This window comes from Necator americanus, chromosome I, assembly GCF_031761385.1.
Source record: "Necator americanus strain Aroian chromosome I, whole genome shotgun sequence".
NCBI classification, from domain to species: Eukaryota; Metazoa; Nematoda; class Chromadorea; order Rhabditida; family Ancylostomatidae; genus Necator; species Necator americanus.
Window position 1 is genome coordinate 21,753,052 of NC_087371.1, and position 17,569 is coordinate 21,770,620.

The window sequence follows — 17,569 nt, forward strand, 5'->3', positions numbered from 1 at the left end:
ACCAAAATACGGAAAAAGTAGCACAAACGTCAAAAAAAGTAGAAAGAAAAGCAAAAAAAGTGGAAAGAAAGGACGGACATCTTTTTCTCATAACCTGAGATTGATGCTGGATGTTACAAACAGGCCATAATTATCCGTGTCGGATTCGCAACAGAGATTTTGTCGAGTTCCTCAAACTCCTTTTTACTTAAACCGACATTGTCTCTGTCGCCTGAATCTCATCAATCCTCTTGACAACTGGACGTTTCAGTGAATCGTTTTTAATGCCAAGGACATCATAATTTATGGTACGCTTCCAACGGGTGGTTGTAGATGAAATGAACTGCTACTAGTGTAATTTTAACTTTCGTTTCCTCTGTCAGCTTTCCGAAATCTGACAACTCTGCTGCTTACGATACTAGCTTATTTAACATAACTGGATCTTTTGAAACGATACCAAACATAGTCGTCGAAAATCAGCAACCTACAATCCTGAAGAGTTAAATTAGCAAACGGTAACACACATGAATGCATGGAAGGTCAGGTGTTCATAAGTTGAAAGAAAATATTACTCGAAACTGAGGATGAAAATGTGTTACGCTGGAAAAAAGGCTTACAATTCCCCTCGAAAAAACGCTATAAATAAGCAAATTGTTTTCAGAATGGTTAGAATCGAGATTCAAAGGAACCTTACGTCACAGTGTTGTTCTCTACGCACAATTTTATATTAAGATGTATTCGGTGGATGAAGTGGATTCACCTGCTTCCCAAGTCATTCGCAGATATTTCGTCGCAATTAAAGATAAATCCCATTTAATCAAAAAAATATGTGAAGTTCGAGTGTGACATTTAAAAAGTTGCCTGTGCCATTACATGTACATTTGAATATCTTATTCAAATGTACATGTAATGTTTCATCACCTTGTGCTAATAAGAAAATTGGAAAATTTTGCTAAGGCAAAATATGCGGATGGATTGGATGAACAACTCATCTCTGACCTCACTGAACCGTAAGTCTTCCACTGTATTAATGCAGTCTGCTATTGAGTTCCCCACCATGACCCTTTTCAATGCTTTTAAAGCAAAGAGCTCATGACATCAGAGGTGTACGCCATCTCCGTCTACCACTTGACGCCAATCCTCAGGCAGTTTATCGATGCTCTCCTCCCAGAAGAGCTGGGCTGGGACTTGAAATAGTTGTCGAGTGTGGAAACATGTGACGGGGAACTCATACATCAACTTAGTAATTGCATTTTCTAACACTTGAATCAAACACTTTTTTTCCTTTCAATGAGTTAACTGATATTTCCGCAGAAAAAAGAACAGTAAAGACACAGATATTTGCAATGATGCAGTTTTGAGAAAGAATGCCTCTCGTTTCTAACTTAGTTAAATTCTACATCGTATCAGACCTTTGAGCGTTGTAGTTGCAGTGAATGAAAAACATAAAACGACTAAACTCCCGCTTAAAGGCATCACTCCACGAATCTGAGCTGGTACGAATTTCAGGTGGAGTAGTCGTATACAGGATGGGAGACTATGGAGAGGAGGGTGATTCCGTCCATTTCTTCCTAATTTCCGTGAAAAACGGCCCGGAAGATAAGGCTTCAGGCGTTCTGGCGCACTATTTTCTACAAGGAGTTCAACTGGAGCGCGCCAGCCTTGTGCGACGCCGCATCTTCCGGGCCGTTTTTTACGGCAATTAGGAAGAAATGGACGGAATCACTTCCCTCTCCATAGTCTCCCATCCCGTATACGAATGCTCCACCTGAGATCTGCACCACCTCAGATTCGTGGGGTGATGCCTTTAAGTACAACACCCTACTGGATCTCGCTCTTTCGATCGCATTAAGTTCAGTTTTTTTTGAGGGGATCCGAGCAATTCACTCTCAGTTACCTCCAAAGTCCCCGTGATAACTCTGTTTTGGTCACGATCAAATTGCTACAATTACAGATTATTCCAAACTTTTTAATGTGTTCATACCGAAAAAAAAACTGTGACTGTCGTGTTAAATTGAAATTATGATCATATGTCATAGTTTCTACATTAATTGCAAATACGCAGGATTTAAGTAATATACGTTATCAGATTTTCTTCTCATTTCCTATCTCTGGTCCATCCTCGCAAATTGCCGCAATCGATCAGTTTAGGGCATATTCTCAGACATTTTCTTCCCCTAAAATATCAGCACCACCTTACGAGAGTGACGAAGTTGTAGTCAAAACATTTACGAGAGCAATCCTACGTAATAATGTAAGGTGAACAGACCAAGCTTTATATACAATATATGGCGAGATACCCGTGGAAACAATAGAGGTCGAGAAAGAGACGTCTCAAAGTAATACATGATGACAAAAATAAAGCATAAGAGTCATGGAACAGAACCGACTACGTTGCAATGTTGCTCATAACAGCCGCTTAGACAACTTTTGATGGTCGCCAGGCATTTTGACTATGCGTTGACATCGGTACATAATGTGATGGAGGATGAGGTGGTGGAGCAGTAGGTGGTTCCAGAAGTGGGCGACTTGCAAAGGTAGCGGTTGACGCTTTCTGAGGAGCTGGTCGGCACATACCGCAACAGAGAACACGATGCCATGAAAGCAACGTTTTCGGTGACAGTACCCACATAGCACACGAGGCCCCTATTGCCAGCGACATCATGAGATTCAGATGATAGATCTCAGCCTAAAACTGTTGCTTTAATATCCCAATTCGGACTGTCTCGGTCTATATCGTTCTATGTTACAGGCACAGTAAACAAAAGGAGTAGTGATCTAGCGAAAACATTTCAAGAAATGAAGAGAGAGCGACTCAGGAGTCAATGATCGCATCATCCCAGAACAAAAGCGCACTTTCTGTTAGCTCCAATAGCAAAGCCGAAGTAAATCCACCCTTTTTAGACGTCGAATGGAAAAATTTACTAGCAAAACTTCTGACGCTAACATCCCTTTGCTTACTGAAAATCAATTTCGAAAATCCATTTTTACGGCAGCGGATTGCAGTTCAAAACTAAATTCTAAACAAGAATCACGGAATGCACGAGTTCGGCTCTTTCAGACATCTAAGGCAATACGATCCACTCTCAGCATCGGCTGACTTCGACCCCGATTCGATCGTTTTTTTTTTGGTAACCGTAATAGGACGCATTGTACGTTTCTCATCAAAACAGTTCATTCGGAACTAATTAAAGCTATTTCTCCAGCTAGATTCTTCACGTGTTCTTTCTCTTATCAGAGTCCTTATAAAAAAAAACAATTACAAACCTGTGGCAGGTGAGGTCGATGACAATGTCCGCCCTCCACTCCGCCACTTCTTTTACATGCGATCGTTGTTGGATACCACTTCTTCGTTATGTTGAAAGCGTAGACATCGCATAAAATTTGCGTTGCTGCTGGGAAAATATAGACGAGACAGAATAGACCCATTTTGAACATTAATTTGTCGAGCTTTGAGGTATCTGTGCCCTGAAACAAGTGAGTCTTAGCTCAGAGTTCATTAGTGGTTCTACAGTACTCCAACAACCCACTCTTCTCCTGAAGCTGTCACGTTCCCGGCACATACTCGCAAATCCTGCGATGACAAAACAGGTGCCCAGAAAGACAAAAGTCGACCGCGGTACCAACGAGAAAGCCATCAGGGCTTGTGGGTCAGTGTTTCCGACAGAGCAGATCCCCGAAAGTTCGGATGCATCCACCTGAAAATGCAACTAAGTAGTCGAGCTAATGTTTCCCTCCATAATCAAATTGTAATGCATCATTCCCAGGATCCAAGAGGTAGTTTCAAACAAACCTTTTGTGTAACAAGTACCACGATTGTCATAAGTGACGCAGTTCCCCAAGCCACCAAATGTAGGTAACTAGAACACGCATCAATACCCTCCGGGACCCATTTACGAGATGCGGACAGGTACCTGAAAACTGACCTGATGATTTTGCGAGTCGGTTTCACTTCTAGAAACTAGAATTTCAACTATTTAAGATTTGGAATGCACTCTTCTCGCGATTTTTTTGTTGATATAAAACTACAAATTGTCGGGAAAAAGTCAATCCCATTCGAGAAAAGATATTTGAGGCACGCATATCGATGCTTTTTGTTCGTTGGATTCTCCCCAAATGTAAATGACAACGGGAAGCGGCAGCCCTTGCCCCAGTTAATCTCGTTACACGAAGCCGAAAATTCCGCGACCACAGACACAGCAAAACCGAATTAGCCGAAAACGATTTCCCTGATGGCAAAGAAAGGCACCCGCTACTCGTTTGCGTTCCGATTAGATGGCTGCACTGTGTCTCCTACTACGAGTGCTTTGAGAACTTCAAAGATCCTCAGTAGTTCAAATCCTCAGACTAGACTTGAAAACATCTAGACCCCTTCAACACATAGCACCGTTTTCCAGGCTAAATCTAAAAAATCTACTCCGGAATAGGAAAGTCGTTCCTGCCCTGGGAATAGAGGTATCTCCAAAAAAGCTTGAATTTGATCCTTTTTGCAAGATCCTTCCAACCTTCCAACCACCAGTCTAATTTTGAATTAAAATTATATAATTAGGTTTATTTAAGCAGGAAAACAATCGAAATCAAGGTTAGCTTACGTGGAGAGTTTTTATATTTTACCTTGTTCTTAAAGGCATCACCCCACGAATCTGGAGTGGTACGGAGTTCCGGTGGAGTATTCGTGTACGGGATCGTAGATTACTGAGAGAAGGGTGATTCCGTCCATTTCTTCCTAATTGCCGTAAAAAACGGTCCGGAAGATACGGCTTCGGGCGTTCTGGCGCCCTATTTCCCACAAGGAGTTCGACTGGAGCGCGCCAGCCTTCCGGACCGTTTTTTACGAAGGGAATTAGGAAGAAATGGACGGAATCACATCCCTCTCCATAATCTACTATCCCGTGTACAAATACTCCACCTGAAATCCCCACCACCTCAGATTCATGGTATACTGCCTTTAAAAGAATACCTGCTATGTATCTATTTCGAGACTGTGAGTTTCTAGAAAAGAAGGGGAAACTCACCACGTGAAAGCGAACATCAGCCACCACAAGCTGCTGGCAGTGCCGAAGTAGTACGTGAACACGAACGAAAACAAGCAGTTGGTATTTTCAAAGCCTGGAATAGAATCACTACACTCCTCAGGAAGAAACCTTAGTCAGAAGTGTTGTCAACGGAGAAACAAGCTTAACATCACACTTCTAAAGAATTCTATCGAAATCTCAGCACTACACCTAGTCAAATTTAGTAATAAATATCAAACGAATATAATAGCACCGAAAACGAGGCAGAGTGGTAATAAATTAATTAGCTAAAGGCAGCGTTCGCTGAGATTTTGTTCGCTTCTTCTACTTTTACACAAATACCTATTTACAGGATGTAACCTGTATACACCTCCTACAAATCCAAGCACCAGAGGTCCATGAAGCTCCGAGCCTCGGTTCACCCGACGATGCATCTCTTTACAGCTGTATAGTTCATGAAACTCCCCTCAGACTCTTTCATTGCTTCATATACATCTCATACAGGTGCGAAAAGAGAAATCAGGTGGACTGAGGGCTCCGATCCCTTTTTTTGTGTTTGATGTATCCCGTTTCCGCCGCTGTCCTTGAAAACCACGTTCCGATTCCTACTTGTTAGTTTAGGGAACCAACATCACAAATTTCTGCGGACGCCGCATTTAAATAGCGAGCAGTGAAAGTAGGAGGAAGTTCAAAGATCCTGCTATACAATTCCAGCATTTTCCACTATGCAACTACAAACAGTACGGAATGAGGTAATGTAGCGTGGTCCTCACCGGAAAACACTAAATAAGCCTGTCCATTGAGCAGCTCGTCACAAGCACGTGCTGAGTAGTCCATGATCAACGGGAATAAGTACGGTATCGAGTAGAACATGAAGCACAAAGCGATGTAGAACACACATCTGCAAATATGTTCATGTACAGCTGCTAAGAAAGTCCCTCCGTCACCAACCGCCGTCCATATGTACTGACAAAGTCATCAAACAAAATTTTGCAGCGCATCGCGCGGCGATTTTGCCTTTCATCTTACCGATTGTTATTCTAGTGCTCATAAAAGTGTGTGACACACACGACAATTTCATGACCTGATTACTCGCTGATAACGTTCAAAGTCACCCAAAAACCCGTGAAAGGCTATGAGTGTAACAAGATAACACGTACCGTTCCGGAAATCGAAAACGATTTCGTTCGATCAGGAAAGTCAAGAAGGTGAACAGACTCATACTGAAGTCAAAACCGCCCCACAAAATCATCCACGTACGAGCTGCAGCCTGAAATACAGGGATAAGAAGAATGATGCAGTAAATCCTTACCATTTCCCTTGTCAATGGATGCTTCTCACGAACTTCTTCACTCTTCAATGTCTCAGAGAAGAACACGAAGGTTGAAATTGAAGTGAAGAAAAATTTATTCTACGAAATTTATTCTAATCATAACCAAGACTTATGCTCGGAGAAAAGTATTCAATGATTTATGCACCAATTTCGAAAGAGATCATGAGTCTCGAAGCTACTCTCTCTCCTCCGCTCGTTCCCTGTATGTTCAGTGATGTCGGTTTCTTCAAAGCGTTATTTCAAAAGAAGAAAAAACAGTCGACTTTTCCTTTGAAGCATCGAAGTGAGTTGTCGTCGAAATGCATTTTGATCATATCTCTATTTTTTCTGGACATTACATCTAGATCGCAGGTAGAATCACCAGATTTCAGTTGTGGTGCTTTCAAGATAACTTTGGAGATAGTCGACGTAATTGGCTCGATAGAAATCTCAGCTGAAGGTACTTTGTTTCTCACCTAATTGAACTCACTACGGTTCCTTTTTTCCCACCTCAACGAAGAGAAATAATTATTTTTTAAAACTCGTCAACGTGGTTACAAGAAGAATTGCCTCTTCTATTCTGTAGCGTCTCAAAACTTTCCTCCAAAAACTCTCACCTTCTCCTCGCTGCTGAACATCACATCCGCACCGCATTTATAAGCACACATTCCCTCATTATCCAGAGGATCAATGTCCAGAAGATCGTGAGGACATGAAAGCGATGAGGGATGCAGGTGGTGACGATGAATGGACCTGGAAACGATTACAAAATTACCCTTGAAGAACGCCTACTACGAAAGATTACTAAAGGTTACTTTACTGGAAGAAATCCCAACGCAAATGAGTGTCAGCGAGTTGGCGCAGTAATTTTTTTGAAAGGCGTTGCTCGTTACACGTTACATCCTTATGACTGTATAAAGTTGAATGTAATAAGTCGGCTGATTTCGGTATGAAAGAAAACTTGCGAAGATTACGGCACTGTGCATTTTCTTAAATCCAAATCAGGAATGGAAACAATTCCAAATTTTTAGCCTTTGAAAATCTTGAATGAACGAAACACGAAAGTAGAAAGGAAGCCAAAATTCCTTGTACTGGAAAATAAACTTGAATCTGAACTGTATTTTGAAAACTGATTATGGCGTTTCGCTGGTAAAGGGACTTTTTAACCCATCAATTGAAGCAGAGGAAGTGGAGCTGTCGGCGGGACTTCACACTTTCTCAGAGTATATTCCGAGGTCCACGAAAAAGTTGAGAAAGGAAGGAAACCATCTTGTTGGAACGACTGCAACCAGGAAATAGCGACTCCCAAAACCATGCCAAAATGAAGCTGAATATTTGGACCAGCTAATGCCAGCAGTTCAAAGAACAATCCAAAAAACGTTTCCAAATTCTTGTTTCTTTTATTAAAAGAAGTAGCAGCTTTTTTCCATCATTTTCTACCGTGTCTACGGCAACTTTTAAATAACTAACACAAAATGGTCGAACATCCTTACGGTTCCTATACTCGAAAGGACTGGCAGATTCTTTCATTTCCATATTCGTAAAATAAACATTTTCTCGAACTCTCGGAAGATAAAAGAAGGAAAATCCGTCATGACTGTCAACTTTGAATGGAACTTCTTAAAGCCACGGATCTCTCAACCAGCACTGTAACTTTAACTCATACGTACGTCTTTTCGTAGCTGTGCCGGTCCTCGCCTGGATTCATGCACAAATCCGGCTCTTGGGGAAAACGAGCGCAGTCCAGTGGCTCCGGCCATTGTATGCCGAATTCCTCCAAAATAGATGAACAATCAGCTTTGACCTGAAATATTCTTCATTGGTGGGCACGTGGTATGGGACCTTAAATTTTAGTAGTTGAAAGAGGTTTAGCGGAGAGTATTTCCACCACATTTTCCCTCAAATTATATCGAATACGCATTGAAATCGCTTTGTGTTGCTTGCCGAAATGAAAGATTGATGGTTCGATAAGGATTTAATGTCTCTACGGATAACCGAAGAAGAATGGTTGTGATTTGGGAAAAAAATGTAAATAGAACTGTAGAAATGTAGCGTGTGCGGTGAGATTAGTTTAAAAAAGAGGAGGTTGTAGAAACAGGAAAAAGAAAAAGAAGATTAGAAAAACCAAGAAAAATGCAATAAGTAGAACCAAATACGTATTTCCATTGTAATAGAAGGAATTAATACACGATACGTATCTGGTAACATTGCTATAATTAAGATTGAAAGAAGGTTTATAATCACGCTGTTTAAAATTACACAAAAATCTGTTGCAAGACTTTATGAAACTTCACGGGATTCCGCAGAAATCTTATGCAGGGTCCAACACAGGTTTGGTCCTTTTTTCTCCACAAGAGCGCCACTTGTCTACAGTATCTTTCCAAATGGAACATTATGTCCAGTTTAATCCACATTACATTCCGGCATAGAACCCAATTTGTAGCTGCCTGCTCCAACAATGAGCACTTTATGTCGCGTAATTAGTCGCAAATAGCAGCTGCTACCAGGACTACGTGTGCCTAGGACGCTTGCTCCGCATACGCTAACCATCCCAGCGGTCCATATTCTGACTCGGCACATAAAAACGCAGCGCTGTATGATCCAGACACCTGAACTCATGTATCGGTCGTGATAATCCCTCGTACGGAACCGCGGGGGTCACGTTACCATAATCTGGTCATTATGGATGTTCGTCTAGTTTTACTGCAGCTAACGCTGTGCTTGGCGATTAGTGAAGCATCTGGCGGAGGTCCAGCGCCGTCGCTGCAACGATTTATGTTATCGTACCCAATCGACGAAGCCAGTTCGACTGCGTATCGATTGATTATGGAGTTGTCAAGGAAAGCCGAGTAAATGCTGAGAGATGTGGTGGGAGTAATCCAATCGCAAAGGGACCGATCTCCAAAACGTAACACAGTGTCAGCAAAAAATACCTCATATGTTTAAAATTTTCCACTACTTTAAACTAAATCTAATAGATTTTTGGATCCTCACAATAGATTTCTAGAACTCAAGCTGCAGATGAATATTTAATTACTCTGAATAGTGTTAATTTTTAATTGCTTTAGTTAATTTAATCCATTTCGAGGTTAATATGGAAATCGGATGATATGCAAAGAAACTAAATTGAGAACAATCTTATATCAAAGTTCGCGATAATAGAAAAGTTTTTTTCAGGATGCCTGCTAAAAAGAATTTGTTTTTTCAGGGCCTAGGAAAATCCAGATTGCAAAAATACTGAGAAATACGGAGTCTCAGCAAATCCGCAGAAATCCGATAGGAAAGATCTACTGCAGATTTTTTGACATCATAGCAAGTTGATCAAGTACAGTCGGTGACTTTCCGCGACAATTAAAAAAAAACATCCTAAACGAAACGCTGTAGCGTCACAATATTTCAGGATGGTCCATGAGCGGTTCCAGAAAATTCCAGGACATCAAGCAGTATATCAATTTATAAGTTCTTAGAAGTAATCGTAAACTTTCCGTTCATACTTTCTAGTTTGTCGCTGGCATGGATTAACAATATCAACGTCTCAAATAGCAACAATCTATCGCAGATCATTCAAAGCACATTTTCACCTGCCTCTTTACCATAGTATGGAAAAACGGGGCGACCTCTTGTGCTTTGGGTTAAGTAAGAGAAGTAGATGCGATTTTTTATATTCATAGACTTTTGTGGAACTTTTTCTACAGAAAGGTTCGAAAAAAAAGGGTAACACTGTGGCGAATTAATTCCAATTGCAAGGTAGCTAGGTCCCGAGAAAAAGGTAACATGAAAATAAATGTTTAGTATTCATGCGTTCATTTTTAACCTTTTGAAACTAGAAGGACTTAAAAAGTCACATGATAACAATTTTGTTGATGGATTGTGTTCTTACAGGAGACTGCTGCCCGTTGGGATAGAATCGCAAAATGAAAGAAATGCTCGCTGAATTCCTCCTCATTCGATACCTGCATCCCTCTCTCTGTTCAAGATTTAATAAATTATTGTGATTGGTTCACCATGTTCATTTATTCATACATTCATTTGAAATTGTTTAGTAGAGACCATGGAATATTTTGGTGTTCGATTTTTCTAAACTGCACCCCTACATAAGTATAAGTAATTTTATTTTCAAATGACCTACTGACAACGAATTCCGAGTTCTGTCTTTTCAAATAAAAATTGAGACATGACTTTTGGGAATTTTCCAGTAACCTGATGAAATTTCTCCCAAAAATTTAATTGTTATATTTTTACATCACTGCAATGTTTACTACAACATTAAAGTAATGTATGCTTTAATGAGGAGTTTGGCGATAGGATCCTCGAGAGGCTCTTATATTAATCAACGAATTATCCCCTAAATAGTGGAATTTCACATTTATCAGCTCTTCCGAACCTCTGAGAATCTTATCGGGAAAGCTAATGAGGTTGAGTAAGTACACACATAGCGAGCACTAATGGACATGCAAAATCTCATCATCCCTCTTTCTTTCCTCCCAGCACTCTTCCAGTAAGCATTTTCGACTTTTGCTCCTTGTTTAGTACTGTAATCAGTGTGTTTGAGAGTGAGAAGAGAGTTGAAAGGCAGCGCCGACGAGTTCGGACGACAAAGCATTAATCACCAGTCAACTAGGGCGTCCTGAAGGCTACATTACATACACATTCATCACTCGAAGAATAGACTCAATAAAGCAACGCAGGGAGTTTCAGAAGAAGCTGAGGAAAAAACCACGCAAACGCTAGAGATGTAATGACAAGCCTTCTGATACTCTCTCACTCTGCCAAGAGGGATGAGTTCAGTCTTTTTCAGAGGTGGAGAGGAAAATTCGTACAAATACTAGCACGCGTGTGACAAATTCGTTTTCTCTGGCTATTTAAACCTCAGAAGTGCAGAAATAAAAAAGTGGAAGTTAAACAAACATCTCCTACTCATAAACTGATATTATCACTTCTTTTTTCCCCATTATGCCGGTGCTTTTACTTCTGGGTACTAATAGGTTACTTTTATAAAGAGTTTTTATAGGTCATGTGTTTTAATACACCCTACAAATTTTTGTGTGTCTTTGACGGCAATGAGGAAGTAAACCGGGTGGTAGGAAAACTAGCGAGGAGAGGATGCTATAGAAAGAAAAGTGAAGAATAATGGAGAATGAGCGATCTCGATAATCCACATCTAGGAGATTTTCAGGAATTTCAGTGACTTACTGATCTGATCTCTCGGAGAATTCTTTTTTTTTGGAACAATCACAAGGTAATTTCGTCGGAACTACACAATTAAGTCCAAGTTTGTCACTATCTTCTACAGGAAGGGACCTTATCCGTTTCATAAGGATCAAAGATACCTTCTGAGCGTTTGCATAAATATGAAAGATGATCCCAAATAAAGATCCCGTCTCTTTTTTTTTTTGAAAAAAAAACCTATCGGAAGAAAATTCGATTGTGATGAGTTTTTTGCAATTCTTTTTAGGTCTTTCAGCAGTGTTTCATTCTCTTTGTAATTTTAAGTGTTTGCGAATTATTGTTTAGTAAGAGATGCTAAAAATTCGAGCAAAAGATCCAGCTATTAATTATAACTAGGTGTTGTAACTTGGGAATTTAATATTTATGTTGGTCATTACTTATTTAATTACTTAATTGTTTACCTATTCAAAGAAACCTACGGGAACAACGTGGTTTGAAAAGAACCATGAAGTGTGGATGTGGTAGAAGAACTTCAAATCCTTTAGGTTCGGGAAAAAAGAAGTTTGTACCCTTGACGCTCCAGAAAAAAAAAACAATTCCCATTTAGTTAGCAAAATTAAGGAAATAAGGGAGTATAATTGAAGTTCAGAGACAGAGAACCTCCTCAACAATAGCACCTTTTTCCATTTTGTTGTTCTCAAACCTATTCCAGAAGTATTATTTACTTAGACAGTCTCCTGTAGCTACAGTATCCAAGGAATCCCAATCTGCTATAATCAGATGATTTCCGAGCTCTTTTTAAGCGTAGTGAACCACCGCGGAACAATTCGGCACATTAATAGGGCACCTAACGGACATTCGATTGAGAATGTCGATGATTGCGCGGATTCCTCACGATTCTTCCTCATCATCGATCATCAGCGCCCACAGATTTTCGCATCATCGCAGTCGGCAGCATCATCCAACACCTGCTCTTTCCTCCTCCTTCTGGACCTGTCACCTGCATAATCATAACCACGTGTGGGAACCACAGTAAAGCAAATGAAGCTCGAACCGCTGAGGTCAAGTAAACAGCGAGTAATTAGTCAGCTGTTACAGACTGACAGCGTTACGTTAGAATAATTGAAGGCAAATAGGACATGGACCAAAACCAAAAAAATTCCAAATATGTCACTACTTATATTTCATCAATTATCTTCTTTCTGATTATATTACGATTTGCGGCACGCTTTCAAATACAGATATGTGTTCCTCTTGGGAGATATTGTGGATTGAACAAACAACCATAATCCGGCATGAGATCCTCCACAATTTGTCAGGATAAGCGTGGAAAATAACATGGGGAGCCAACAAAGGTTTAGGAAAGATTCAGGAAACGGAAAACTTTCCAGAAAGAAAAACTATTCAAGACAGAATCTGCTCCAAAGAGGAGATACACTAGAAAATGTTATTTTAGGAACAGAAATCACCGGCTCTACGATTTGCGCCCTTAATTTTAGCCGAAATGTCTCGTAATCAGAAACTTTTGTTGCAAAATCTCAAATTGTGAAAGTTTTCGACGGACGGCAGCCAAGCCACGAGGTTCGCTGCTGTTACCGTCCAATACTTGACCGATTGGAGGACGTCCTCTGTTGCCCTCAGAAATAGCAACAATTATGGTGGAGCTTAGAATTGAATAATAGGCGAGTCCGAGGAATGATCTGAGTTAATTATGAGGCGGCGAGAGCAGCGGAAGTGCATGCGCCAAACAAAGAAGATGAATGAGGCCAAAAAATAATCGCCAGTCTGGCTAACGACAGGGTTTAAATCATAGACATTAGAAGCTCAGTTAAAGGGCAGCTTCGGCATAAAATGATCAGGAAAAAAAAGAGAACATTTCGTGGAACTACAGTATACCTTCGAACAGTAAATGTTAGAAACAATAATAGGATGATGACTTGTTCTGGATGAAGCATTTGAGAGGATATATTGCAAATGTTCTTACTTTCCAGGCTCTGACGAAGGCGACAAGCCGAAACGTTAGCCGTAATAAAGTTTGTTAACAACCTTGGCTGTTGCTTAAATTCGACTATCAACAAGTTGCAAACTCTATGCCAAGATTCAAGGAAAGTCGAACTTTCGCACTTCAATAATAGGATACGTAGTGTGACCCAGACGCCTACGGATATCCACAAATCACTCGACAATACCTGTTCGCAGACGGATCTGCAGCTGGTCACCGCCTGCGGCATGCCTTCTGGACACATCGGGGCGAACACGGAGCACACGAAGAATTGTATGTTGCGATTGCATTTCGTCTTGATCAAAGGCTTGAAGTGTTCGGTGTTCGTTTGTAACTGGAAAAAGATTCAGGTAATATTTCAGCACCATTTCTCCGCAGTTTTTCTCGACCTATATTTGTTCAAGTAGGTATAGCTTGGTATTAAGCCCTCCATCATCTAGTAGTCTGAATGAGGAAGATCACCAGAAATGCTGTCTCCGAGGAGCGGTCACAAAGAATCAAATATGTGCACTCGACCGCTGTGTGATTGTTTTTCAAGAGCGGTTTCACTGACGTCGGCTACCATCACACCAGTGTGTTTGCGACAATAAGCAATAAATTGTTAATCTTTAACGGAGAAACGTGTTTGCAGGAGAAGAAAGGTTTAAAAAACACGCAGAATGTAGCTTAAGAGCGAGGACATCTGCGGTTTCGTTCTTTTTTTTTCTTTTTTTTTTCTGCCACAAAAACGCTTACGTCAGTGTGATTACGATAAGTCCGACGAATATGAACTGTTACGGTCACTTATTTGCTCATTTTAATTCTATTTATTTACTACAGCGGAACGAGAATTCGGAAGAAACAAATAGAATAAATAAATTTGGAAAGCTCAAACGAAAAAAAAAGAAGAGTGCGAGAAGAATCTTGGATAAAATTTTAAGATTTCCCCGCAGTTCTCTTTTTCACTAGTGCTTTTTACATAGTTCTCGTTCCACGTGTTTTTCTGGGATCGTCATTGGGTTTGCTTCTGTCCCAGAGGATTTTAATAACCTCCCAAAACTTCTCGTAAATCATAGAGAACTCAAGGGAAAAACACTTAGAAGAAAACGTAGGTTTAGAGCTCCAGTGGAGCATTGAACTCTTTGGAAGTTCATGGAACACTTTCCTCTCACTTTCCTCTGTCGCCTAGACTTTCTACGCTTATTTTTCATCCTTTTTTTTCCTTTAGAATAGTCGTTCTCCGTAGTTCGCACAGCAAACTTTTTGCCTTCGAGTTCATGACATTCAATTTTTGAACTGATATTCTCGGTTACGAACTTTTCTCGGTTAGAACTTTCATACATTTTTTATTCATATTGGCTAATTAAGAAATTATTGATCAAGTCGCAAATCCCACGCCAGTCCCACCATCTCCATGTTTCAGAGACCAGATACAGTATTATAAGGATTTGAACGGCTATGTTTTCGCATCTGAATAAGTTCATTCTTCTGTAGTACTTGATCTTGATACCATTCCTCTACGAAAATCCATGATTGTAAGTTTAGGTATATTTGTGGGAAGACATGACGTGGAGCTCGGTGCAGTTGCGTAGTCGGCTCTGCTCGAAGCGGCTTGGTGGAGCAAGTGGTTGGGAACGAGCTGGGACCGTCGCGAAGCGCGTCCATGAGTAATGCCAACCGCCAGCTTCACCACGCCGCCTCCAGCGCAGCCGCAACTACACCGAGGTTCATGTTGTTATGACCTGACTATGGCTATTTCATCTGGCTGCGCCAGAACAATAACTCTAAGTACTGCTCAGTAACTTTTCATTAACGAAAGTCTTGCTGGAGATGCAGTGATTTAATTCACTTAAAAAATCGTATTAATTCTTTCTAATTTACATCCCCAAACTTATGAACTCTCTGAGGAGAAAGTGAGGTTTTCACTTACAACCATTCATCTATTTGCTACACTTAACAAGAATTCGTCTACATGGATTTCGCCCGAACCCCAGGGAAGCGCCTTTTCCAAGAAGTTGCCATTCGCTTCCAACAAGGTCGTCACAACGCTGGATGGAGCCGGCTACAATGAAAGAGGTGGCGACAGCTGCATGCCGCCGTGAATCGACACGCCATGTTCGCGGGAATTATTGTCACGCGTCGTCGTTGTACGAGACGATGACACATCCAAGAAGAACTGTGCTGCACAGAGAATTACCATAATCAACCGAACGAAAAAAAAAACGCATGAGAACGACGAGCGCTCAGACAGTTGTCAGTTAGAAGCTATTCCGAACAGCTAATCGTCACCCGAGAAAAATCTCAGAAATGGGAAATTTCTTCGCTAACGAAAATTTGTTAGTGGAATTGAGAACGAGAAACTAAAGTGATGTAGCTGTGTTTTGGTGATTATTCAAGAAAAATATCTTGATTTTTTCGCGTGTTCCATTGTTTTCATTTTAGAAAACCCACCGGATCGTTTGTATTTTCAAAGCTGCCTCTCAAACACAAAGGAGTTTTGTGGAGAAAAAATACGTGAAGTCCGAGATAAGGACTCATCTCGCCTACTTCAGTGACTTGGCTGAAGGGGAGAAATCCACGTTATCATGGATAAAACTTGTAAAAGACAGCATTATTCCTCTGGAAATTCCTGTCTTCCAATTTTCCAATTTTCTCTCGTTATTTACATCGTGATTTCATAGGTCATTGTTTACGACGCAGCATGCAGGTCATAATGGTTCCGTGGACGTCCCACAAACGGCTTCAGCATATCCTCAGGATTCTGCTATCAAATTTCCTCTAAATGTTAGATGGTGTTAAGTTGTCTCTCCGGACTAATTCTTCTTTCTATCAAACTAGAACAGATCCAGCGCGAAAGTGTACCATTTTCGGGCAAAAACATCGCAAAACCTCTGGTAAGTGACAGTGATCAGCGATCCTCATGAATATTCGTATAGTGGAATATTTAAATGGTATTTTCGCGTATTTATAGCGGATAGAATGAGAGCGGCGACAAAAAGCGAATAGGCCCATCAATTCAGAATGGTGAGATGAACCGAGCGAGCGATGAGAGGTGGGACGTCGCTTCTGGGAAATGTCACTCGGGAGGCTCAACACTACGTACAAGAGCGGTGACTACACAGAGACGAAAATGACTTAAGGTCGTATCGATTGTGAGATTGAGAAGGCCACGATGAGTATCGAACAACGATGACTTTTCCTCGCCAACACTGAGTCGAAATTTTCCACGAAAGAGTAAACAAGTAAATAAATGCTAACAATCGGGTGATAAGCCTATTTTGCTGACACTAATTTTCTGATAAGCTGAGAAAGTTCTTCCCGAGAAATCACGGAACACCGCATGACAATGACGATTCATACGGCACCAAAGTACAGCAATAATCATTCGAAAAAGATAATAACAAATCTAGACGAGGTGTTTTGAGTACAGCAGTTAAAACCTTATCACATCCTCGTAAAAGCGTATAATTGCCTTTGGAATGAGGCTATGGAGGAATGCAAGCGATGGAGGTAAGTATCGATAAGACTGAACAAAGTCACATAAAACACTCACACTTTGTTGGTCCTGTTGTAGGTATGGATTTGGAAAATACGTGTAGTTGTATGGTACTTCTTTGCATAGTGGAATTTCAATCGGTTGACACTTCCCTTTTGATGTCTTAAGTAGTGGAAATGAGAGAAAAACCGAGAAAAAAAAATCAAGAATCAGATCTCCTAAGTCAAAAAGAGACCAAAAACTGTGGAGATCACGCAAAGCTGTTTTTGGATAGGCTTGTTCAGAATGTCTTGGATTAACGGCGAGTCAAGTAGTCTGGATAAAAACGCTGACGATTTTCCGATTGCTGATAACTACTTAAAAATGAAAGGGCGCAAATCTAAGCGGGAACTCTGCGATGAGGTGCTTGCACAGGCCAAATTGACGCAGAAACTTCAAATTCAGCGGTCCTTTAAATATTTGATTTTCGCCTCAGTCGCTTGATTTAATGTTATTACGAGCTCAGTTAGGCCGAACTAGAAGACCACAACCACTCTGACCTGGTCGAATATAGAAGCAGCGTCGACGTAAGCTTGAGCTAGGAGTTGGAGCACGACGAGGAAGCTGAGCAGCTGCAT

The 17,569-nt window shown here is 40.8% G+C and overlaps 1 protein-coding gene across 1 annotated transcript; it reads right to left on the bottom strand.

Moving 5' to 3' along the window:
* Positions 1–2,398: 2,398 nt before the first annotated feature.
* RB195_006463 (uncharacterized protein) lies at positions 2,399–17,569 on the bottom strand (the record flags this gene model as incomplete). Its single annotated transcript, XM_064179553.1, has 12 exons — positions 2,399–2,668; positions 3,247–3,447; positions 3,510–3,677; positions 3,773–3,893; positions 4,995–5,088; positions 5,768–5,895; positions 6,155–6,264; positions 6,924–7,059; positions 7,977–8,110; positions 13,665–13,811; positions 17,010–17,114; positions 17,492–17,569. The coding sequence occupies 12 exons, from the start codon at positions 17,567–17,569 to the stop codon at positions 2,399–2,401; spliced, it is 1,692 nt and encodes a 563-aa protein (XP_064036499.1).